Source organism: Poecilia latipinna, unplaced genomic scaffold (assembly GCF_001443285.1).
Source record: "Poecilia latipinna isolate Pla-1442-1.1 unplaced genomic scaffold, P_latipinna-1.0 Scaffold574, whole genome shotgun sequence".
Taxonomy (NCBI): Eukaryota; Metazoa; Chordata; class Actinopteri; order Cyprinodontiformes; family Poeciliidae; genus Poecilia; species Poecilia latipinna.
This window is the reverse complement of record NW_015113190.1, coordinates 245,802-270,223: the sequence shown is the minus strand read 5'-3', so window position 1 is coordinate 270,223 and position 24,422 is coordinate 245,802. Positions and strand designations below refer to the sequence as shown.

General features: G+C 37.9%; 2 protein-coding genes across 2 annotated transcripts; both read right to left on the bottom strand.

The window, feature by feature from the left end:
* Window positions 1-2,027: 2,027 nt before the first annotated feature.
* cyp4v2a (cytochrome P450, family 4, subfamily V, member 2a) lies at window positions 2,028-9,738 on the bottom strand. The gene is made up of 11 exons (XM_015042004.1): window positions 9,304-9,738; window positions 9,111-9,223; window positions 7,761-7,846; window positions 7,288-7,478; window positions 5,605-5,674; window positions 5,384-5,510; window positions 5,138-5,311; window positions 4,959-5,061; window positions 3,973-4,107; window positions 2,714-2,893; window positions 2,028-2,613 (listed from the first exon to the last, which is right to left on the bottom strand). Exons 1-11 carry the CDS (start codon window positions 9,629-9,631, stop codon window positions 2,441-2,443), a joined length of 1,680 nt encoding a protein of 559 aa, XP_014897490.1. The 5' UTR covers window positions 9,632-9,738; the 3' UTR covers window positions 2,028-2,440.
* Window positions 9,739-12,845: 3,107 nt separating this feature from the next.
* On the bottom strand, window positions 12,846-20,143 carry tlr3 (toll-like receptor 3). Its single transcript, XM_015042003.1, has 5 exons — window positions 19,979-20,143; window positions 18,437-18,907; window positions 17,233-17,427; window positions 15,221-17,076; window positions 12,846-14,160 (listed from the first exon to the last, which is right to left on the bottom strand). The coding sequence occupies exons 2-5, from the start codon at window positions 18,893-18,895 to the stop codon at window positions 13,929-13,931; spliced, it is 2,742 nt and encodes a 913-aa protein (XP_014897489.1). The 5' UTR covers window positions 18,896-18,907; window positions 19,979-20,143; the 3' UTR covers window positions 12,846-13,928.
* Between the last annotated feature and the right edge of the window lie 4,279 nt (window positions 20,144-24,422).

Here is a 24,422-nt window from a genome sequence, read left to right as displayed (position 1 = left end):
ACAATATAAGACTAAAAACACTCCAAGCAAATAAGAGAAAAGATTATTGAAAAGTATAGGTCAGGGGATGGACACATAAAAAAATATCTAACGCCTTGATTGTCCCCAGAAGTTCAGCTAAATATTCAAAAAATAGGAGTAATATTGTGCATGTGTAACTCTAGACCAGGTAGTCCTAGTAAACTGAGTGAAGCAGACTCTGCCTCAGCATAGAAATGAATCATTGTTCGTCGCTGGATCATCCACTACATTAAATGCTGTTCTGCTCCTGTCACCCTGCTTACTTTGTGTCCTCCTGCATCATGTATGTATTTCAGTTCCTTAATAACTTCATTTTCATATGTCTTCCCTTATCCTGTCTGGGTCGTCCTCTAAACCCACAAACCTAACAGACTTTGGATCATTGCTAACAGGATTTTCACAAAGTTTGTTCTTTACGCTTAAATGTTGATTAGGAAATCAATTTTAAATAATAGACATTTTAAAACCTTCACAAAGTTTTAGGCATAAGGTTATTGTTTTGACTCTTTAAAAAAACAATCCTGTGTCCCTAACAATGATTAAGGTTTGTAATTTTTTTTAATTTTGGAAGCATAAACACAGCTTTTTTCCTATTTGGGTTCTTCCACGATTGTCACAGTTTTACACACAATTGCAATTACAGTAAAGCCCAAAGCTTTTCCACACAGTAACTGTTTCCTCCTTTGAACTCACTAATGCCATCTGGTGGTTATTTTAACAAATTAAAAACTCAAATTATACTCTGGTTTATTCCAACTCTGAATCAGTGACAATATCTTAAGCTCTGTGACAGGATCTCAGTTCAAGGGTTGCTCCACTTTCATATGCAGCATTTTATAGTGGCATAAAACCACAATATAATGTTAATATTTTAGAGAAAAACTCAATTCTACTCCCACTAAGACGAACTAAGTTATAGCAGTTAAGTTATAGTACCTAAAAAATCATGTTTACATGCGAGATGTAGCTACAATGGCTTCATCAATCTGTTAAAGTGACCTGTTTGTGACATTGAGAGCAGTTTCTGAAACATGCACATTTTAAAAATAGCATTGAAAAGGACTTAAGAATTCAGATTTTGGCAATTTTATCATTCTCCTTTTCAGTTGGTATGGTTTAAAATATGTACAGAGATATTGCATCGTGTGATGATGACACAAGACAAAGTGTAGAAACAAAAGAGTTAACTGCAAAGATAAAACATCACAACAACAGAATTAAACATCCTTTAGGAGTGGAATCCTTTGGAGCTAGAAACCCCAGCATGGCCTGAACATTTAGACTTAGACTTTGTGCTCCAGTAACGTCACATTTCTTGATTTAATGAATTTTAGATGATCACTAAAAAGGCCAGTTCCATATTTAATAACAAGAAGGATTACAGGCATTCACAGTTACACCCTCAAGATGCAATGAAAATACAAATACAGACTCTTTAAGACCAATATATGATCTTAAAGGGGCAGGTTTATGTGATTTCCAGGCACATAATGCCATTTTAGCTCAATCAAATAACTATGTCACCTTCAGCTATTCTAGAATTACTATATCTATAAAATATGGCCGAAAAGAATTTTTACTTCCTGATATAACTCCATGAAATTGGTCCACTGTTTTTTTTTTTTTTTTTTTTTATACTCCTGCTCTTCCTGAAATTCTGCCTTTAGGAGGCCATCACAACATTTTTTTTTTTTTTTTTTTAACCAGGTAAACCCCATTGAGATCTAGATCTCATTTTCAAGGGGGACCTGGGCAGAAGTCTGCAGTACACAGCAACCTGGTTACAAAACAAAATTGATTAATACATATACACAATTATAAAACAGAATAAAACAATTTAAAAACAGTGACACTGTTTAAAAGTTCCTCTATTAACCCTTTAACAACATTTGAACCAATGTTTCACTGAGAAGTAGCTCTTATAATGAGCCCAGTAGTTTGCCTCATTGCTAATTGCTGTTGGCTAGTCTGAAGGAGCTGAGTGAGGGAGTCGCAGGGGAGGGGCGTTCTGTGACATCGAAGCTCGGTAGCTTAGAAACTGCACTTCTGAGGGGGAGCTGCATCTCCAGGGCTGAGCTAGATAAACCCAGGAGCTGTGCACTGGTGAGTGGTTGCCTTGGCAGATAAAAGGATTTTTCAAACATGCATGAAAGAATCAAGCCAATACTTCAGGTATGTTTTTGATGAGCGAATAACATTGTAACATGATTTAAAAGCTCAAAGAAGTTGATTTTACATAATACCGCCCCGTTAAGTTTTTCATGCTACAAAGACAATAGAAGAAGAATAAAATACCCTAGAAACATTACATTTTTTTGTATTCATTTAGATTACAAATCAGTTTCAATAACTTTCAATTTACAAAAGTTACAAAATTAACATCATGAATAAATGAATGAATGGATGACAAGAATCTGAGTTATGAAGTTAGCGGTTCCCTCTTCTCCAGTTTGATCCAAATGCCATTCTCTGGCCGCAGGATGAGCTCCCCTACCGGACGAAGCTCGTCACGTTTCTGACAGGCCTCCACGTTGAAGTTACGCAGAATGGACGCCAGGACCACCTTCTCCTCCATCAGCGCAAAACGTTGGCCTGAACATCAGAACACCACACGAATAGCAGCATGAGACATGGCACGTTAAAACAAAGCCTGTGTGTGAAAAGACCAAAACCCAGAATGTCCTTTTCTCACCTATGCAGTTGCGGAGTCCAGCGGAGAATGGGACATATGCGTACGGAGGCCTTCCAGCTGAATTCTCGGGAAAAAACCGCTCCGGCCGGAACTCCTCCGGTTCTGGGAAGTACCGCGGATCACGGTGAAGAGAGTAGGTGATGATGATCGCATTTGCTCCTTTGGGAACCTTGAAACCATCTGAAAGTGGAAGTAAAAACCAATTTCAGTTTTTTTGTACTAATTACTACATGTGTAAGATCAAACAATAATTAAACTACAGGTTGAAGTAAAATTTGCCAGCTTCTGTCAAACTTTACTTTCACAGAAGCTGGAACTCTGAAAATTCACTCTAGAAAAATCATTTTAAGCACGTCATGACTTTTTTATTTCAGTGACTGTAAGCTACAGGTGCACTGATTGCAGTTTTCTGGCTGACTGCCAATTACTGTTCTCTAAAAAGCCTGACCTACCGATTCCAATTTTGACCAACACCAATTTTTTATGTCTGAAATGTCACTAAATACAGCAAAAGTGAGGAGACTATTGTTAAATGCAAATGTGCAGACATGACCTGGTGGGCCAGTCTGTCTGTTAAAATGTTTAATGACATTTCAGACAAAAAATATACAAGTATTGGTGGATAACTCATCTCCCAAAATGAAGGAAACTGGCCCTGAAAAATTGGCTGACCAATAAATCGGTGCACCCCACTGCAAACATTTGCCATGTGCTTAGAGGAAGAACTAAACTAAAGTGCTTCTGTTTCTCTATTTGTTTTAATTGGGAAGCACATGAGAAATGATGTGGCAGGAATAGACAGGCAACGTTTCTTAGCGACCACTTTTTACACATTTTGACAAAAGATTATATAAAGAAATTTTCTTTAAATTACCCAGTCTTCTTTGGGGAATTGTGGCCTTGTGGAACCAGTTAGATCATGCAAATTTCCATATTTCCAGACAACAACTGAAAGCTAGTATCATTGGAATGTTATATAATATCCTTATAAAACAATGCACATGTGGATCAAATTATTAGTAAGAATTAAGTTAATTTTAACTTAATTCTGATTACTTGTGGCTTTTTGTAAGCCACAAGTACCAAGAGGTGATATAAAGTGATGAAGGGAGACCTGACCTGGAGCCCATAAGAACAATAAGACATGTACAAAACAATCAAACAGAAACACCATCCTGATGCATGCACAGCTTCCCTTTTGAACAACTACCACAGTATGGATGTTTTAATCCGAGGTGTTCTTGTCATGTGTGACTCACTCAGATTGCAGTCGTCACAGAGGCTTCGAGCGAAGAAAGGCACCGAGGGAAACAGCCGCAGAGCCTCCTTGATCACACACTCCAGGTACCTGAGCTTCTTCAGGTCCTCCGTGTTAATGGGTCGGCCCGACGTACCTTCACACAACAACCAAGAATCAAATGCAGGTGTAAAACCTCCATGTCTCTTCCCGTTAGCTCTGAGACTCTGAACAGGTTCCATGTCCCTGATGGAGAAAACCATCTCCACAGCATGAAGCTGCCACTACCGTGACTCAAGGTGTGGATAGTGTGTTCAGAATTGTACTAATTTTCCACCAAACACAGGCCAGAATGTTCTGTGGTTGTCTGTGTGTTGGCTTGTGATGAACTGGTGACCTTTGGATGGATGGATGGATGGATGGATGGATGGATGGATGGATGGATGGATGGATGGATGGATGGATGGATGGATGGATGGATGGATGGATCCTTTTTCATTTCACTTTATAAATATGTTTTATGTTCTGTTGGTATTTCTCATAAAATCCCATTAAAACACATTTTGGTCAGTAACTGTAACATGACAAAATGAGACAAAGTGAAGCAGATCCTGGTGCGAGGCTCTGTGTGCTGGATAAGAACGTTTGCTCTGGGTATAAAGAGGAAACTGAGCTTTTCAGTACAGGATTTAATTATGGCTTAATTAATGCTCCTGCACTTCAGGGCATCTTTAGTTCATTCAGCTTCAACAAAATTAGCATTTACTGCAGCTCAAAGGCCTTCTTGCTCAAACTGCAGAGAACTGCATGGAAGCGTTGTACATTATTCCACACTGCAGAGACAATAGTTTTTGAAGAGTGAAGTTATATGTTAACAAAAGATGGTCATGGTTGTTAAATTTACAAGAGAACAACGAGTGTGAATAAAGATGATTCAAAATCCTTTGGGCTGGAATATTAACTAAGTTAATAAGTGAAGAAGAGAACGGCGGGCCGTGTTAATGTTACCAAACACTTCGTGCAGCTCTTGTTGAACTTTTCGTTGCACCTCTGGGTGGGTTCCCAGCAGGTGGAGGGCCCAGTTCATGGAGGCAGCCGTGGTGTCATGACCCTGGAAAAGAAAACATGCAATTACAGTTGTGATATTTTTTTCTTTTTTAAAATAACCTACTGGTCTCACCACCAACCTCAAACATGAAAGTGTCCACCTCCTCTTGGATGTCCTGATGGCTCAGCTTGTTGCCGTCTTCATCCGTGGTTTTCAGGAGCATATCCAGGAAAGCCTGTCGCTTCCTCTTGCCGTGGTCAGAGTCGCTGTCTGATTCAATGTAGGACAAGTTTTCAGACCTTTCCTTTATCACCTGCACACAGACGTTGTTAAGAACGACGTTAAGCTGTTGAGCTGTCTGCTCGGCCCTGGCTCATTAACTCACCTTATAGGTGAAGGAATGGAGGATCTTCAGCGTCTTGTCGTGGTTCTTCCCCTCACCGAAGAAGTAGTAGATGAAGTCGGGCCAAAACCAGGGCGTCCTCTGTCTGTGGCTGACGATGTCACTCATCCTGAAGGCAGCACAGATTTCTCAGCTTTATGACCAGATAGTATTTCAAAGATTTGATGTTTCACGTTTGTCTGTGAGGAAGCTAAAAAGCATACCTGTATACACACTTGACATACTCTGACTCTGAATCACTCTGTGCATAAATTTTCCTTCCCATCGCAGTTTCTGAACAGAGCAAAGAAGTTTTGCATATCAAGATATTTGTTCCTACATCATGGCACAAACACACACACACACCCGCACACACACACACACATTTTCAGTCTATTATTTAATAAGAAATGAATGTATATTAAGTTGCACATCTGTACTTTCAAAATCAAAGTAAAACGTGATAAAAAAGGAAAACATGTTCTGCAAAACAATTCAGATTAAATTTACTTGAAAATACTACAAAGACAAAACTTCAAGTGTACAGGAAACTGAAAGTTTAAATAATACAGAGAGTTGGAACAAAATAATTCAACAGTCACAGATGAATGTGCAGAATGTGCTGTGGTGTTATCTAACTGAAATAAGCAAAACTTCTCTGGCAAAGGAAACCATGGAGAGCAAGAAATCTTTTTGAAATACATTTACTTTGGGATTTTGTTTTATTAATATTCCCCAAAGCATAAGTGAGCTCCAGCTTCAATAATATCATGATTTATGAATTTAATTTTAGTCGGCAATTGTTTTCCCTACTGTAATATCAATAAGGAAAGTATTATTTATTATTAGATGTAATCCTCCTTTAATCACTGAAACACTTTTGTGTGACAAACAAAAGCGTAGATGAACTTAAAGGGGCAGCATGTAAAATTGATTTTTTTAGAGCTTTGCATTGTTCCCTCATCAAAAGCATACCTGGAGTTTTGCTATGATTCTTTCATGCATGTTTGAGGAATCCTTTAGTCTCCCGTGGAAACAATCCAGCTGTACAAAATCCCTGGGTGGACCTAGCCCCGCCTTCAAGGCAACTCCGTCACTCAGCTCCTTCAGACTAGCCAGCACCAATTGGCAAACACCTGGTGGAACTGAGCATCTGCTGAGCTCATTATAGGATCTAAGTCTCAGTGAAACGCTGGTAAAATGTTGTTAAAGGGTTAATAGAGGAGCCATGCTGTGATGACTTCCTGGAGGTGGAGTTTCAGAAGGAGCAGGAGTTTTTAAAAAGATTGAGACCCGATTTCATTAAGTCGCATTTGATATTTATGACATTGTTTTAACAACTGAAGGCAACTTGACCGTGCTATAAAATGGCACTTTGTGCCTGGAAAATATATAATATTGCCCCTTTCATATCCTCTTTCCATTGTATATTCAATGCAGACATGCTCTGGAGGATAGAAATAAACATGACACATGTAGTGTGTCACAAACACCACCAGTCTTTGAGAATATGAAGTTTTTTTATTCTTTTTACAGCATTTGACTGTACATGTAATAGTTCATTATGGTGTACAAAAACTGATGCTGTTTGAGTGGCAGTATGAACTACATGTGCAGTATCTCTGTTAGCTCTGGAAAAACATCTGCGATTATATATTAAATCAGAACATCAGAAACCAAAAGAAACCAGGCTTGTTCTCTTACAGCAAATGATAAACCCAGCAAAGCTCTTTCTGCTGTTGTCTTCAATTTTTAGTCTGTAGTTTTAAATAAATCTCTGCTCTGTTTCTCGTGTTTTTTTTTCTTATTACTTTTTTTTCTTGCATTCACATTATTTGATTTTGACCTTATTATGAGACTCTGTCAGAATATTGTCTTTTCGTTGTAAAAACGCAGCATCTACTCACCGCAGATGATGTCCAGCGCACAGAGGGTGACGTCACTGAAGCAGTTGAAAGAACCTTTCCCCGCCTTTTTCTCCAACTTCTCCACCAGGATCTCCGCCTGTTCATTCATCACTTGCAGAAAGTCAGTGAGGATGGAGAAGTGGAAGGTCGGAGTCAGAATCTTTCTTCTCTGTCGCCACTTTTGCCCAGTGCTGAAAAAAAAGACAAGCTTTTTTCCATCGATGCCACAACTCCGAGCAATACCAACGTTGGTCAAAAGAATTGAATTTAATGTTAAAAGTGAAATTTATAACATTAGCAATGCCAGTGTGCATCTGATATCAGACTGACAGTTTTTTTTTGTTTTTGTTTTTTTTTAGTAACATCAGCCTTATCAAACTATAATAAGTCTGATAAGGCTTATCATAGGACCATTACATTAGTAGGGACTATGTAATGGATGTTTTTTGCTTGTGTGAATGTAACATCTGTACCTGGTCAAAAGGCCGGTTCCAAGCCAAGGATGGAGAAATTTGTAAGCAAAAGCCTTGGTGAGGTGAACAGGATTACCCAGAATCTTCTACAAAAGACAGTTTAGGTGAGAAGAATTGGTCAATCACAAAGGTAGCACATTTGAACAACAGTTACTAAAAATAACTTTGTGAAGACCATTTCAGAGCTCAGCCTAACACAGACTCCAAACCTGGCTGCACAAGCAGGTTTGAACTACACAGAAGGTCATTAAGGTCATTACTGAGACTCTGTTACATCGTTTGAATCATAACAGGTGAGAATGAAACGCATCATCATCAATGGGAAACTGGATAATAGATCAAATGCATCCCAAACACATGGTTAGATCTCAGTGCAGCTTCCACCTCATTACAAATATTAGAGATTGGCTTGATTTGTTTTTGTAAATAATTTTATTGCAGTTTTGTTAAAGTTTCTAAATAATTCTAAAAACAAATCCAACATTTGTTTTCAGATGATAAGACTTGCTGGTGCAGATCAGTAAATGGAAATGTTGAAGAGCACATTTGTGGGAGCAATTTAGTTCTGACAGTGAAACTTGTGCAACTTATTACACAGTTATTCATTTCAGGTGTTTGTTTCTATTCATTGTGATGATCTTTGCTTATTGTGAACCAAAATCAGTTTCTCAGATCATTTCTAACAGGAATTTTAGATAAAAATGTGTTTTCATAGCCAAACAACTGTGGTGACAAACTGCTGATTCGACAGCAACATGGGCACTAATTGACTCACTGTTAAATAAGCTGTTAGTTCAGGGATATTATTGGAAGGTTGAGTGGAAGGAAAAACCGTGGTAGCTATAAGCTCACAAGCCAGGGGGATGAACCCACCTTTGATTGGACTGTAATGATCATTTCATTTGTGGCAGAACGTTGCGCATGCCCAGATTTAGAGAAATACAACTAGCTGGTGTGATTACCTGGATATCACTCTAACTGAATGACATTTTATGTTACCTGATCTAAACCACATCGCTGTCTGGAAGGAAGATGAAAAACACCAGAGACAGCGATGCAGCAATCTGGAGCAAGCTGATCACTTCACTCCACGCTGCACTGATGCAATAAATTTTTGCAAAAAGATCTGCAACCAAGTATTAAGTGCATGTTTTGTACAACAAAGGACAAATTTTCCAGAAGTTTGCTATTTCTGTTTTAAAAAAGAGTCGAAATAAAAAGAAGCAAGTACTTGATACATATCGCTATATGTGTAAAATTATTAAACATAGTATATGATTTAAGTTTTGAACCTTTCAAAGATATTGTAACTGTACTCATTGTGAAGTGTATCTTGTGTTGCTGCTATACCTCAACATTTTCAGCATGAAAAAGGACAACAAAGGGAATTGGTCCAACCCAGATTTTAAACAGCGGTGCATCTTTGAAGTCCTGAGTAAAACCCACAATCTGACCGAAGAAATCTGAAACAAGGCGCAGACAGAAGCGGTTTGCTCAGAAGGAAAATTAACTTCACATTAAGGTCCTCTGCCACATTTCTTACCTCCTGCATTGGTTTTGAACATCAGTGCATCTCCAATGAAGGGGTACGTGAAACCCGTCCCTGGAATGGATTTCATTCCAAACCATTTATGGAGGTAACCGCTCAGCAGCTGGTAGGTGATGTAGGTCAGAGCTGCGATGAAGATGCTAGCTCCTAGAAATGGTAAACTGTAGCTTCCCAGTAAAACCGCCATGTTTTTATACGATCTGTCCAACTTGTTTAAATGTTCAGAAATGAGCACCAGTCTGTACTTATGTGTCCTGAATATTAATAGGAAGAGACAAAGGCACTGCCCACTGCTCCTTCCTTCTTTGGCCAATCTGCTCATAGCTTACTGGGTAAAGGTTGATTATGCTAGATTTGTTTGCCATCAGGTAACCTGCTTTTTTGTTTGTTTGTTTTTTTTTCTATTAATACCTTAAAACAAAGTAGGTATTCACAACAGTGGATATATTTACACTGATGTAAAACTGTTATTAAATATGGTATTAATATGTTATGTTATTTGCTGACATAATGCAATAAAAGTGTTAATCATTCACATTGTACCAGCGCTGGCTGGCCCAGATCATGAACTTTGTTCGGCTCATTATCTCACTGAACAGCAGGAACGTCAACATTTTGCACAATGTCAAACCTAACTGGTTAATATGTAGCAGAGGTATCTGTGTCATTTATCTTTTATGAATATGTTGATTTTTTGTTTTACAGTCGATGGGTAATACATCTGACTACGTGTACAGTTAAATTCCTCTGTCTCACAGCTCAACAAGCTTCGCTTTAATTTCACACAAGGACAAAATCAGAACTTTCTAAAATGCAAAAATTAGGATTGTTGTCATTGAATCTTTCAAATTCAAAGATACTTTATTGATCCCAAAGGAAAATTAAATGTTGTAACTCATAATTGAAATTCCCTCAAAGAGTTATTGTAGAATGTGATGGCTGCTGGCAGAAAAGATGTCTTGGTAACACTTTATTTGAAGGGGAGTGAATAAGACTGTCATGACACCGTCATAAAGATGACATAACATCTGTCATGAACATGAATAAGCCATCATGAATATTTATGACTGTTGTCATAAAGCATCATTCGGTAAATTATGACACTTTTAATACAAAGTTGACATTCAAAATGTCTTTGTTATGACAACTTGACATTAACCAAGAAATCATTACTGTTTAAACTTTGCCTTTAATAACATAAAGTTACCTAATTCTTAAAGTGCAATCAGTAATACTTTTATAACAAATTTATATCAGTAATGATTTCTTGGTTAATGTCAAGTTGTCATAACAAAGACATTTTGAATAATGTCAACTTTGTATTAAAAGTGTCATAATTTACTAAATGACACTTTATGACAACAGTCATAAATATTCATGAAGGCTTATTCATGTTCATGACAGGTGTTATGTCATGTTTATGACAGTGTCATGTCAGTCTTATTCACCCCCCTTCAAATAAAGTGTTACCGATGTCTTGTAGCAGTCTGTATCGCAGCAAATCTGAAAAAAAAAACTTCTGACTGAAGACACTGTGTTCCATAGTTCTTCACATGTATTACCTCTTTAACCAGGAATTATGTGAAACAAACGCAACTTTATAATCAGTTGGATTTTTGCAACAGGCATGGCTATGAAAACATGTCAGCGGCAACAAGACAGAATAATCATGGAACTACAGTTTCACTGTGTTGTGTCTTTGTGCAACGACAATAAAAAATCTAAGTCTAAGAATTATAGAACTTGTGATTAAATGGCACCTGAGTGAAGTTGCACCCCCTCTGCCCCCAGCCCACACCTTTTTCAAATCAGACAAAATTGGTGTCAAACATTTGTGCTATGTTTGTGCGGCAAAAATGTTCTCATCTAAAATATATTAAGAAATGTTTCTAGAGGTCATGAAAGGTCAACCAGCCACGCCCAGCTTCTTTAAATCATATAAAATTGCTGTCAACCAACTCAACTACGTTTGTGCTGGTTTGTGCAGCAAACATTTTTTGTTTTGTGCTGCTTTGGCTTTGAAGATATTAATGAAAGTTTAAAGGTCAAAAGGTCAACCAGTCTGCCCACTTTTAGACAATCAAACAGAATTTACGTCAAATATTTGTGCTGGTTTGCAAAACAATTTTTTTTTATTTGAGTCACTATGATTTTAAAGCGGCACAAACACAAACATTTGAGATTTGAAGAAGGTGGGGGCAGGATGGGGGGTAACTTCACTCAGGTGAATTATTATCAATAAAAGAGGAATGATAAAAGGAGCAGGCATGGACAAAGTACCATTGGGACAGATAAGCTAACCTCTCACTGCTTCTGCAGAATCTACCATAATCAGATTTTTTTTTCTTCCTTCAAACTGTATGTTGTATTTTCTACTTTTCTTCTGCATTGCCTACAACTGTCATTTTGAAGCACATAACATTTTTCCATGTAAGTTTAAGAGTCTCAAAGTCATGTCCATAGAAACGTCTGAATACACCTGACCTGTTATATGTCAGTAAGGTGAAAATGTCAGACCATGCTCTTTTATAAAGCTTTGTTTGAATTTACTTTTGAACATTTAGAAAGTATCACTACAAGCATCTATAAAGCTGCTGCTTGCACTGCAGCTGGCTTTGTTTAAAGTATTAGAATGCAACAGGTTCTAATGCTAATGCACTAGAGGGGTGCTATGCTGCATGTTTTGGTATGGATCCGATACAAACGGCCAGTATTGATACTGGTACCGATTTTTTAAAAGTTTGCCTTCAGGTCTTTTTTCTGTTTTCTCTTTCGATGAATTTGTTCATACCTAGAACAGTATTTGTACAAAGTTTATAGGTGTCTACAAAATAGTTCAATAACACATTAACATGACAAACAGTAACAACAGCAAAACAAAGAAACTACACAATGCACAATTTTGAGAGGAAATAAAAATATTTTTGAGCTAGAGTTGAGACATTTCAATACAAAAGTAAAATAAAATTTTGAGAGAGAATCTGGACTAAAATATCTATCTTATCATGCTACTATTTATCCCATACTAATATCAACTTGGCATCAATATTGATATTTTGGTTCCGTCTGCCCATCTCTGATGTTTATTTTCATATTTGTGGAACTTTAGTTTTTTTGAAAAAATGCACTAAGTTCAAAAAGACTTTCATAAAAAGATGTTTGGCTACGTTTGCATTTATTGTGCAGAAAAATATTCATATCTTATAATAGCACCCTATTGTGCTACGTTGTTGAACAAGTTATCCAGAGATATTATATTCTTTTTTAATTAAAATTGTCACTTTATGAGACACTTGGTAAAGCTAATATTTCATAATCAAACATGCTTATAAGGCATCAGTCATGTTGAAAACAGCTGCTTTGCGTTATAAAACCAGTAAATGCTGCAATAATGTCCAGTAACCACAAGATGTCAGGACCACACAGCTGATGCTGGGCTGTATAGTGCATTTCAATACATTATATCGTCTTACTAAAATAAAAATAAAAATAAAAATAAAAAAACATTTTCAATAGATTCTTTACTACACACAGTGTTATATTTCAAGCATTTATTTCAGTTAATTTTGATGATTTTGGCTTGATAGCTTGATAGTTTCTGAGAAAATTGGATTATAAAACAATGGATACAAAATTAATATTACTATCTATACCAGACGTCTACAACTCCAGGCCTGGAGGGCAGGCGTCTACATGTGTCCCTGGTTGAACACATCAAATGGTTGGTCCAGAAGTGCATCAGCTAACTCCACCAGTCAGGAGGAGTTACAGAACAATAACCAGAAAATACTTCTGAAGATGAGCTACCAATCTGTGTATTTTGTTTTTATTGCAAAGTTCTGCATTTGTGTGGTTGCAAGCTGTGAAAAGCAGAGAGAAAGAGATATAGAAATAAACTTTACATATTATTACAATGTGGGACTAAAAAACAGAGACGATTTCAGTATTCCAGGATAAAATGGGATAACTCTAACATAACTCTAATAATCCAGTCTGATTATTTACTATCAGGTCAGGCTCTAATTTTCTACTATAGGATTAGTGAAGTATTGTTTTTTTTTTTTGTTTTTGTTTTTTTACATAACCAGACAAGCCCTTGGCCTAGAGCAAGTGGGCTAGAATCCAGACAATTTGTTAAAAGCATTTATCCAATACTGATCCCAAATACTTAAATAAAATCCCAAAATGTTCTTGCCCTGTCGGTAATAAAAGCCTTTTGGTAGGCCACTGTAATTTCTCTCCAAAAAGTTAAACTGAATGATGTGGGAAAAGCTGCTAACAACTGCTAGTAGTTCACTATGTATGTATTAAATTTGTGGATAGCATAATCAAACATAATTTGGATTAAAGTGGCTCTCAAACACTGTATTTGTAAATATTGATACATTTAACATTCCCCCATGCATTGCCATAATTATGCTCCTTGCTTGAATGATGTCACATTCTGTGACATCATTCCCTTATGTGGTCAACTTCTACCTCACTATTCAAGTACAACACAAATTCTCTTCTGTGGTTGAACAGCTCTTGTGTAAGCAGAACATTTAGGCAGAAAGCAAACAAATAGTGCATAAAGGTAACCATAATCGCATCTAAACCTGTCAACACCTGGGAAACAGTCACTCCTGTAGTCGATTAGTCATTCCCAGAGCAATGAGAAGCTTCTGGTTGAAGGCTGGGATCCTCTCCTTCTGCGCAGGCCAGTTCAGGACGCACCTTTGATGCAGCATGCCTCTGCGGAGGAAAAGTGAGCGAGACAACTTGTAGTCGTGCACATCCTGCAGAAAAATCAGGACAACCGAGTCTCTGCTGGCTTCGATGACCTGTTGAAGTGCATGGTGGGCTTTAAATCTGAATAAGGACAAGAAAAAACAAAGCAAGTGTTTAGAGCGCAATTGTTATTTTCACAAAAGCAGACGTGCCTTAAAAGATACATTACGAAATCAAGAAAGCGGTTCAAACATATTTTCTTCAAACAGTACTATGAGGTAGGTGTCAAAGTTCTTCTAAATATAGTCTGTGCTTACACACACACCAATGACAAAGACCCAGTTTTAATGAGCGTTAGAGAAGTCCTGCAGGATTTGGCATTAAGGCAACACAGTGTTGGTCTGAACATAGTGGAGTCAGCTTACATGAGGTGAACAAAAAGTAAACAGACAAGAGTATCAAATGTTTCTACAGAAAACATTTGTCATGTATGACTTCCCTACACTACATTTTCTAAAGGGGCAGTATTGTGGGTTTTGCAGGCACATAGTGCCATTTTATAGCACAATCAAGTAATTATGTTATCTTTAGTTGTTCTAGAAATACTGTATCAAATATGACTTAGAAGAAATTTTACTTTGATATGTAACACATTTGTCTCTTTAAGATCTCTCTCTTTCTCAAACTCTGCCTTCAGGAGGTCATCACAACATGGCTCCTCTATTCACCCTTTAACAAAATTTTACCAGTGCTGCACTGAGAAGCAGCTCCTACAATGAGCTCAGCAGATGTGCAGTTCTGCTGAGTGTTTGCTAATTGCTGCTGGCTAGTCTGAAGGAGAAGATTGTGAGGGTAACTAGTGAGGCCTGCACTGTGAGGCAGAAGCTGGGAGACTGCAGCTTCAATGAAGAGTCCAACCTGGGAGTTTTGCACAGCTGACTGGTTGCCATGAGAGATTAAAAGATTTCTTTAACAGGCATTAAAGGATCATAGCAAGACTCTATGAATAACATTATAACATGATGTAAAGCACAGAAAGTCAATTTTACTTAATACTGTCCCTTTAAATTCTTCTTCACCTCAAATTTAGAAGATGAAGTTACTTTTAATAGCAACGCCTTATAATCTGCAGCTAGTTAACAACATGTGAAGTTGTTCCAAAGCAGCATAAATAAAAGTGAGTGTTCTGTGTTTGACTTACCGTCTACACCAGGGATCGTTGAGAAGACGATCAGTCACCACAAACAAGATTTTTCTAGATTTTTTCATATTATTCACGATGGAGTCAGCCTGGAACATGCCGATGACAGAATCTCGATCCTCCAAGCAAAACCTGCAGGTTTCGTTCTCCAAAGGAACCAGTCGTCTCTCCACCCAGCGTGTATCTTCCTCAGCGTGTATGACATAAGCGTCATACTCAAACTCTCTGCCCTCCTCCACTTTGGCATCACTAAATCCTAATGTACGATTGATCAATATGTTCCAGTAGAACAGGATCCTCCAGCCATGGAATCGATAAATAAGGGCAGTGAGAATCAGCATTAAAACAATTGTGCTGTTTAGCACATAAAAAGCCTGGAATGGGGCCATGTCTTTGCAAGAAAGTTGGTCAAAGTCCATGATGGAATGATTGAAGTAAAGTATTGGGGTGTTGCACATGTACTGGTCTCTGAGACCTGGCACGCTAGCGTTAGTTTTGTTTAACCACGTGGCAAACCAAAGGATGCTCTCGCAGGTACAGTCGAACGGGTTTTTTCCCATGACAAGGACACTGAGGTTGCTCATGGGAGTTCTGAACACCTCTGGCCTGACAGAAGTGATAAAATTCTTCTCCAGACGTAAAACCTTAAGGGACGTAAGGTCGTCTAACACCGAGTCCCGTAAATTGTTCAAAAGATTGTTGCTAAAGCTAAGGTACCTGAGTTGATTCAAATTCCTGAAAGCTTCTCTTGGAATCTCATCCATTCCATTGAAATCCATCTCAAAGCTTACCAGCCTTGGTGTGTATTTGAGAAACAGGACAGGCCCACCAGGGTTTGCCATCTTCCACAACCTGACTAAGTTGTTATGTTGGAGCTTCAGGACCCGCAGGTTCTCAAGCCCCTCTAACAAATTCTCTCTGATGTTCGCAATGTTGTTGTTGCTGAGATCCAATACAGTGAGGTTGGACAAAGGCCGAAACGGAGACGAATCCTGGTTCAAGGTTTCAGCTTGCAGACTCTTTCCCAGCATCAGCACTCTAAGATCAGTCACACTGGCAAATGTCTCTGCGGTCAGATTAATTTGCTGGACGTTATTGCTTATGTGAAGCTCTTGTAACTGAGCGAGACCTCCCAATTCTTTGCCGCTGAATGTTTGACGAATATAATTACGATCAAGAAAAAGAATGGAGAGACTTTTCAGACAGGAGAAGGTCCCGGGTTCAATTCCCACCAAAGCATTTCCTTCTAGGTTTAATTTCCTGAGGGGTGAATCGGCAAGAGAGACGAAGAACTTACTGGAGAGTTTTTTGCTTGTGAATATAGAATTGCTCCAGCTCAAGTCAAGATCTTTCAGACTCATCAGACCTTTGAAGGTATTCTCTGTGATGTTGACAAATGGAGTGTTTTGTAACATCAGGGTCTCAAGGTTGCTTAGTGGTTGAAACGTGAAATCCTCAATAACAGGGGTTGTGGGTTTCTGACTTTTCACTAGCGCTTTAGTCAGCTGTAGGTTTTTCAACATTTTTAAGCCTTGAAAAGTTTTTTGTGTCAGGTGCTTAATGCTGTTGCCAGTCAAGTTAAGAGTCTGAAGTTCAGATAGCGACTGAAAGGAGCCATCTTCAATTATGCCAATCCTATTGCCAGACAGATCCAGAAGGGTTAGGTTTGTTTTCTTCAAACCTGAGAAGGTTTTGTTTGTCAGATTCTTCAGCCCGATGTTCCTCAGAAACATGGCACTGATTGCCGTTTCAGACAGCTCTGAACAGAGGTCAGACAAGAACATGAAGCCCTTACTGCTACCATCGAGGAATAACATACGCAGGCCTGGAACAGGCTTAAAGCAACCACGCTCCAACTGCAAGAAACAAAAAAATAAAAAAAACACACACCATTTATGATGAGATAGAAATGGGGAAACAAAAGAGATAACTGAAATTTAGGTGCTACTACAACTACCAGTTCCAAATTTGACAACAGTATTTCAGTTCCCATTTCTGGGTAAACAACTTACTTTTTCTAGGGACACAGAAAACATCAGGCTGATGACATGGAGGGGTGAATCCTTCAGGAAGGAAAAATCATTACTTTTCAGAGTGTTGAAGTTATTGTGTTTCAGTTCCAAGGTTTCCAAGCTGGGCAGCTGAGGCTGTGAGCCGAGCCTGGCTGACTTCAGGTTGTTCATGGAGACGTCAAGATATTTCAGGTTCTGTTTGTCAGCAAAGGAGAAGGGAAACGATAGAGCATGAAACCTTATAAAAAATGTAAAAAAAAACTGATGTTTTTTTATAATGTTGGTTATTTTAGCCTGAACCTAAGAAAATCTAAGACTGAATTAGGATTAATTTCCACCGTTGAATCCATAAATGACATCCATTTTATTCAATCAGGTCAGGTTTTTATTCTAATGCCATTTAGAGAAATTTGATCTCCTGACTGAATTGATGACATTTTTGTGACATTATCAGCTCATTTATGTTAATATTTCACATCCAAAAAAGGTTTTAAGAGACAAAAAAGTTTTCTAGCAAAGTGTATTAATTAAATGTCACAAACTTGGATTTCTGTACACTGAATAATAAACACTGATAACGGGAAGTACATGTGGATTGAACATTTCATCTTCGTTGTATAAAATTCTCTGCTCTTTTCTGTCCTGAGGGAATCTCTCCTCCTGCTCTTCAACTCATTGATCAGATTCTCAGGAACCGATCCAGATGTCAGAACAAGTCATGCATTTTGATGCTGATTGAGCAAAACCAATGTGATTTTTGGATTCAACTCATCAACATGACCCTAAAAGAGTTGAAAAACTCCAGACAACTTTTTGTCTGTTTACCAGTGTTATGTATTAAGCTTAATTTTCTCTGAAATCTGAATATTACATATGACTGATGAAAAGGGATTTTACTATTTCTGCAGACTTTCTGCACTCAGTACTTGGTCAGTGGAACAGAGAGGATTAGATTCTAGCTCAGCTGGTTCGATTTTCAACAGCTTTAACTCTTTATGATCAAAATTACCTGAAATAAACACTAGAAATGTATAGTTTGTCATTAGTCTATGTATGACTTTCTTTGTTCCAACTAAAATAAACTGACTTTAAGTAAATTTGAGTTATTTTCAACTTATGCTGTATTTAACTGCATAAGTTCTATTAACCTCCCATTTTATTTTTTACCATCAACTGTTAATATTCCAACCTATATCCGATGTACCTGAAGCAAGAAGAAGGGTTCTCCTTCCAGCTTTAACCGGTTGCTGGCCATATTCAGCCATGTTAGTTTGCTGCAGTATTTGAAATTCTCCTGTTGGAGTAAATGCACTTCATTATGCATCAAGTTCAGGCTCTGCAGCAGAGGGAGGTTGCTGCACAGGCGCTCATCCAGGGTTTTGATGCTGTTGTAGCTGATGTTGAGGTGCAAAAGTCCTGTGTATCTTTTGAATGAGTCTGGGGGAGCCGTTGTCATTCTGTTGTGAGACATGTCCAGGACCGTGATGTCGCTGGGAAGATCCTGAGGGACCGAGCTCAGGCTGAGGTGGCTGCAGTCCGCTCTGCCGTCTTGCACGCTGCAGGTAGTCTTCTGTAAGGAGGCGGCGCCATAATACGGACTCACAGTGATGGTGCAAACAAGGATGACCCATGTTGGGATGCAGGATCTAGCTACATGCAGCATTTCAAAGACACTGTGGGAAGACAGAACAAGGCAGAGTGCAGTAGTGTTTTTTTGTATGGTGCAACATTATATAAATGCCATTTCAATGCATGTTCATAGATATATGCTGCACAAAAATAACACATTTCCTCCAGAAAAAGACGAAACTCTTCCAAACGCAGATAATTATTTAACTAAATGTAGAAGAAGTTCTGCAGACGTTAAGGATTTTCTGGTTTTAAACGCCCTCAGGAAAATAAAACCTGTCAGTAGCATTCATAAGGTCAGACCTTTTTTATGTTTTTAGGGTTTCGTATTAACGGCATGAGAAAACAGTAAGCCTTGCTCCAACAACAGTTTATAGCACAAGTTCTGTATTATACTGTATCTTGTTACATTTAGTTCATTGTACTTTATTTGTTTCTTTGTTTTAATCCTGTTAAAATCTGTTGTCTTTGTGAGCATTAAATTTCCACCACCAAACAAGGAAAAACGTACAGCAGTATGTTAGGGTCATTAGAGATAGGGACAAAAGTATTTCCACCCAAACAACTTCTAGAAAAAAAATATTGGATATTCCTGAGTTTGAAGAGTCAAACATTTCCTAGAAAAAGCTCAGGAATGTTTTGGTTAATTTCAGTCATTTTCTAGAAAAAAAGACAGGAAATTTCGAATATTTCAATCTACAAGGGCCCTAGAAATTAATAGAAAAATACAACATTTCTTATTTTGACAGAGAAGGCGGCACCAGCCGCACCACAAAGCAGAAGGCTGGGAACAGCCTCATATGCAGCTACACAGAATCTATTTCTCTGCAGATCAATTCTGTTTATAACAAAAAAGACAGTCACGTGGTCACAACAGAACGAGTTACATACAAGGCAATTCTAATTGTAAAGTTATGAGATCTTTATGAAACACCTAAAACTTCTGTAGTCTAAAGCTGAACTTTCCTGTTCACCAAAACTAAAAACACCGCTTGAGTCATTGTTCTGGCTCCACCGATGTGGCGGGAAAAGCGGCGTCACCAAATTTAAACCATTAACTGTTCACACTGTCAGAACGATTAATAGTTTCAATCAATATCTGCCTGCAGATCCTTACCGGGTTGTTTGTCTCGGTTTGCGACTTCAGACTGTTTCCTTCCTCACATCGTCGCCACGAATGCACGCTGGATGTGAGCAGCGGCAATGCCTGAAAATAAGGAAACGGAAAAGGTCCGGTTCCAGTTTCACTTCCATTCTTGTCCGATGTCCTTTTAACTAGTTTGTGTCATACAGTCTGAGATATGGCTGGTCAGTCCCCCGCAGGTTGTTTTGCGTTCTAAATGTCCTCGTATTTGGTGAATTAGTTGCACAGTGCAGGCGGTGTTCTGCGGTAGGTAAAAGTGGGAGGTCCTGAGAGAGAGAAGGCTGGACGTGGCTCAGATCGGATCCTTCTCCGAATAGGTCCTGGAATAATAAAGGGCCATTCTGCTGCATTCCGTGACTCTAATCTACCTTTTTTCTGCTTTGGTTTGCAATTTAAGACCTAATATAAACCTAAAACACCTTAAAAAATATAATAATAATAATAATAATAATAATAATAATAATAATAATAATAATAATAATAATAATAATAATAATAATAATAATAATAATAATAATGTTTTTCTGCTGCACCATATTTTTTTTCTCTCTTTTTAGTCAAGGAATATTATTTTATATTCCCACTCTTTTATTTTTTTTACTTTTACTTCAGCAAAAATATGTTGTTGTCATAATATTCTCACTTCATTACAGTTTTTGGGATCTCTGCTTAGAAGCACAAGTACTGTAGCTCATAAATTTGTTTTATTTTATTTTTTACATCTTATTTGTATTAATTCACTCTGTTGTACAAGAGCTTAAATATGACCACTGACGAGAACGTAATGGAACAGTTTTCATCTACTGAAGAACAGCTGCTGCCCACAGTCAGCTCAGTTCTTTCACGGCGGTAGATAAATGTCGTTCCGGGTGAACACGTTCCTCAGCTGCGATGGTAAAATGAAAGGTCAGGCCGGGTTTGGGCGCACCCAGATCTGCCATACCTTTCTTTCTTTGTCTCTTTGTTTCTTTAATTCTTTCTTTATTTCTTTGTTGTTGTTTTTCTTTCTTTAAATACAATATGTACCAATAAATTCATCTCTTTGTTTTCTGTTCATTTTTTTGATGTCCCACATTGTCGTAAATGACTTAAAATATAAACATTAAACGTCGAGTTTGCACAAAGGAACCGTTAGAGGGCGGCAAAGTACTACTTTAGTCAACATTCAGTCCTAGTCAAATTCCAAGTTGTATTTAGGTCTGGACTTTGACTAGGACTGATGCAAAATATGATTATGCTTTGATCTGTTCTCTTATAACTCTGCCTAGAAGCTGAACAGTTTCACTGAAGAAGAACGTAGCATGTTGCTGCCGCAACATGTTTCACTGTGGAGGATAACGTATTCAGGTGAAGGGCAATGTTCGTTTTCAACCACAAAGTTAAAATGAAACAAGTTTAACCTGAACTCATCTGGCCAGAGTACCAACTTCCACATGTTTGCTGTGTCCCTTAAATTGCTTGAGCAAACTTTAAATGGGACGTCAGCTTTCTTCTTGCTGCTCTTCCACAAAGATGTGAAAGCATGTCAACTGGCTTTAAAAAAGGATTAAATTACAAACAGGTGGACAACTAATTAGATTTTATTCATGTAGTAAAGTAAAGAGTAGTGAAAGACATGCAAATCACTATTTCCAGGCTTTAATATGAAATAAAAATTAAAAGCTTTTCTAATGTCTGTTCCACTTCATAATTAACCACAACTTGTTTATTACACCAAGTGTAATAAATGACACTAGAACTTGTGGTTGAAATCTGGGAACATTTGAACAGGAATAGTTCAGCTGTGTTATCTCGGATGAAGGACAAGTAGTCCAGTTGTTTGCGGGAGAGTGAGATGAAGATTATTCTCCTCAACATCCCATCGCCAAAAGAAAACCAAACAATAAAAAGCTACGATACAACCTCCCAATATTTGGCTGCTCTTCATTGTCTCCTCCATTGCTGTTCTGTGTTCAGACGGCTGCTTCCAACTAACTGAAAATCTCAGCTGTGCTCTGAACAGATGAATAACATGTTGGAGACCATAAAAAACTGACTGTGTCCTCTGCTACCTCAGACAGATTCATGAGAATCAGGGAGCCGTTTTAGTTCCTTCTAACATAAACTTTCACTTATAAGGACACTTAAAGTGTTTTTAGTCCATCTCAACCATTACTTTATTCATGATTCAGCATTATTACTTAGAATGAAAATGTCAAATTAAATATTAAAAATATACACAATAATGTTTATTTAGCAGTATATTGTTGACACGCTAACTTTCATTTTAATCTTCTTTGTGTGCAATCATTAATTGGCCAAGGCCGTAATTTATCAGAAAACATTTTTACAGTGATGTACAGCATAGCCTAATAAAGGTTGTGAGTAAATGTGATGAAGTAGATTTATTCTTCTCTGCATGTTGTCCTTGCAGTTTTAGACTGTAAGTAAGTGCATTAGTGTTGACATTTAAAATAGTAATAAATCTGAACATAATGGAATTAGCAAGTCCATTTTGTAAGGTCAGCACTGATGGAACAGCAGAAATGATCTGCTGCTGGTGCTGAAGGCGTCCCAGTAATGTTCAGCCACCACGGATCAACACAGCTGTCCTGTTCTGTCCTATCACCATTAGAGTCCTGGATTGATGAGATTGTTCACCAGAAATAATAAGTCATTTTAGTTGGCTGTCCAAAAGGCAGTTTAAATCACAGCAAGGTGGCTAAAGAGTGGATATTCCATGTTTCCATATTATTCCATCTGGTTTGATTGATGACGCTCTCATCAATCAAACCAGATCCTCCAAAGTTTAAAGTTGTAAAATCGCAAAGTCTGAAAGAAACTAAGCATTTATTCAACAATGCCAATTTTAGTGTATTTTTACTTTGTTTTATGCCGATTTCTCTATATAAAAGAATTGACACAAGAATTATGTCAATGCCTTTTCAAACAGTCATGAACCCAGCTTAAGATTAGGAACATTAACACTGGTCATGGTGTTTTTATTTGTGTTGAACAAAGGGCAGTGATGTAACATGATACAAAAATGCAACAAAACAAGCTACATCAACGGATGGTAGTAGTGTGATGACCTGGGGTACTTTACTGATTCAGGACCTGGAAGACATGCCATCTCTGATGGATCCATGAGTTCTTCACTCTACCGAAGAACTTGAAGGAAACTGTCTGGTAATCAGTTTATGACCTCAAGTTGAAGGACAGTTAGATTAAACAGCATAATCAGTTATCAAAATCAGCCCAACAAGTCTTCCTCTCAATGGGTCCAATAAAGGACATTCTGGAGTGGCCTACTCCAAGCCCTTAAATTCTATTCAGATGCTATGGTGTAACCCAAAGGAGGCTGTTGATCCCTCTCCATTGTGTCTGATTTTAAACAATCAAAACAAAACAAAACAAAAAAACAATAGGGAAACTTCCTCCACAGCAACTTAAAATACCCACATTTGTGGTTGTTGCTAATGCTAAGGGAGAACAAATAAGGTTGAAGAAATGTTCTGAAAACTTCTAAGTGGCAAAAATAGAAGAAATCTTTGAGGGGACATACTTTTCCTCAACATGTTATCCAGTAGTGTTCTGTATGTATCTAACAAGAACAAGTTCAGACCTGAACTGTCAATCAAACCTGAGTGCATTTTATCCCTAATTCCCCTGTGGCACATCTTATTGACTTTCTCCAAAGTTTCCATCCACTAACAGATGAACGGAGGACACCGACCCTGTGTGACCATCTAACAGTACGTATGTCTGCTAAATGAATTAAAAGGACTGTTTTATGTAAAATTAACTTTTTTGGGCATTATATTCTGTTATAATGTTATTCCCTTGTCAAAAAAACATAAAATAAATAAATAAAATACCTGTAGTTGCTTTGATTCTTTCATGCAAGTCTCAATTTTCTTTAAATCTCCTGTAGCAACCATTCAGCTGTGCAAAATGCCTGCATGGCTCTAGCACCGCCTGTGAGAACTCAGCTCCTTCTTGGAGCTGCAGTGTCCAAACTGCCCTCCACCATGACTCCTCAGCTCCTTCAGACTAGCCAGCAGCAATTAGCAAACATCTTATAGGACCTTCTGCTAGTTAATCACTGATGAAAACATTGTTAAATGGCTCTATGTGCCTGGAAAATACACAGTACTTCCCCTTTAAGATTTTTTAAAGATAATTTTTGTTCATTGTAATATAATCCTTCAGTTGTGAAATTAAAGCATGTAGATTTACAATAATTAAGAAATGCCTTCCCCATATTTCCACCACACTAAGCTACATTAACACCATCCTACCTCCTGTTTTTCCCTTCCTCCCTCCTTCTGATAATCAGCAGGTTGTTGTTGGGACAGCTCTTAGGCCACCTGATTGGTTTATGCTGCCGCTAAGCTGAAGCAGCTTACATTACAAGGCTTTGTGCCAAAGACTGAAC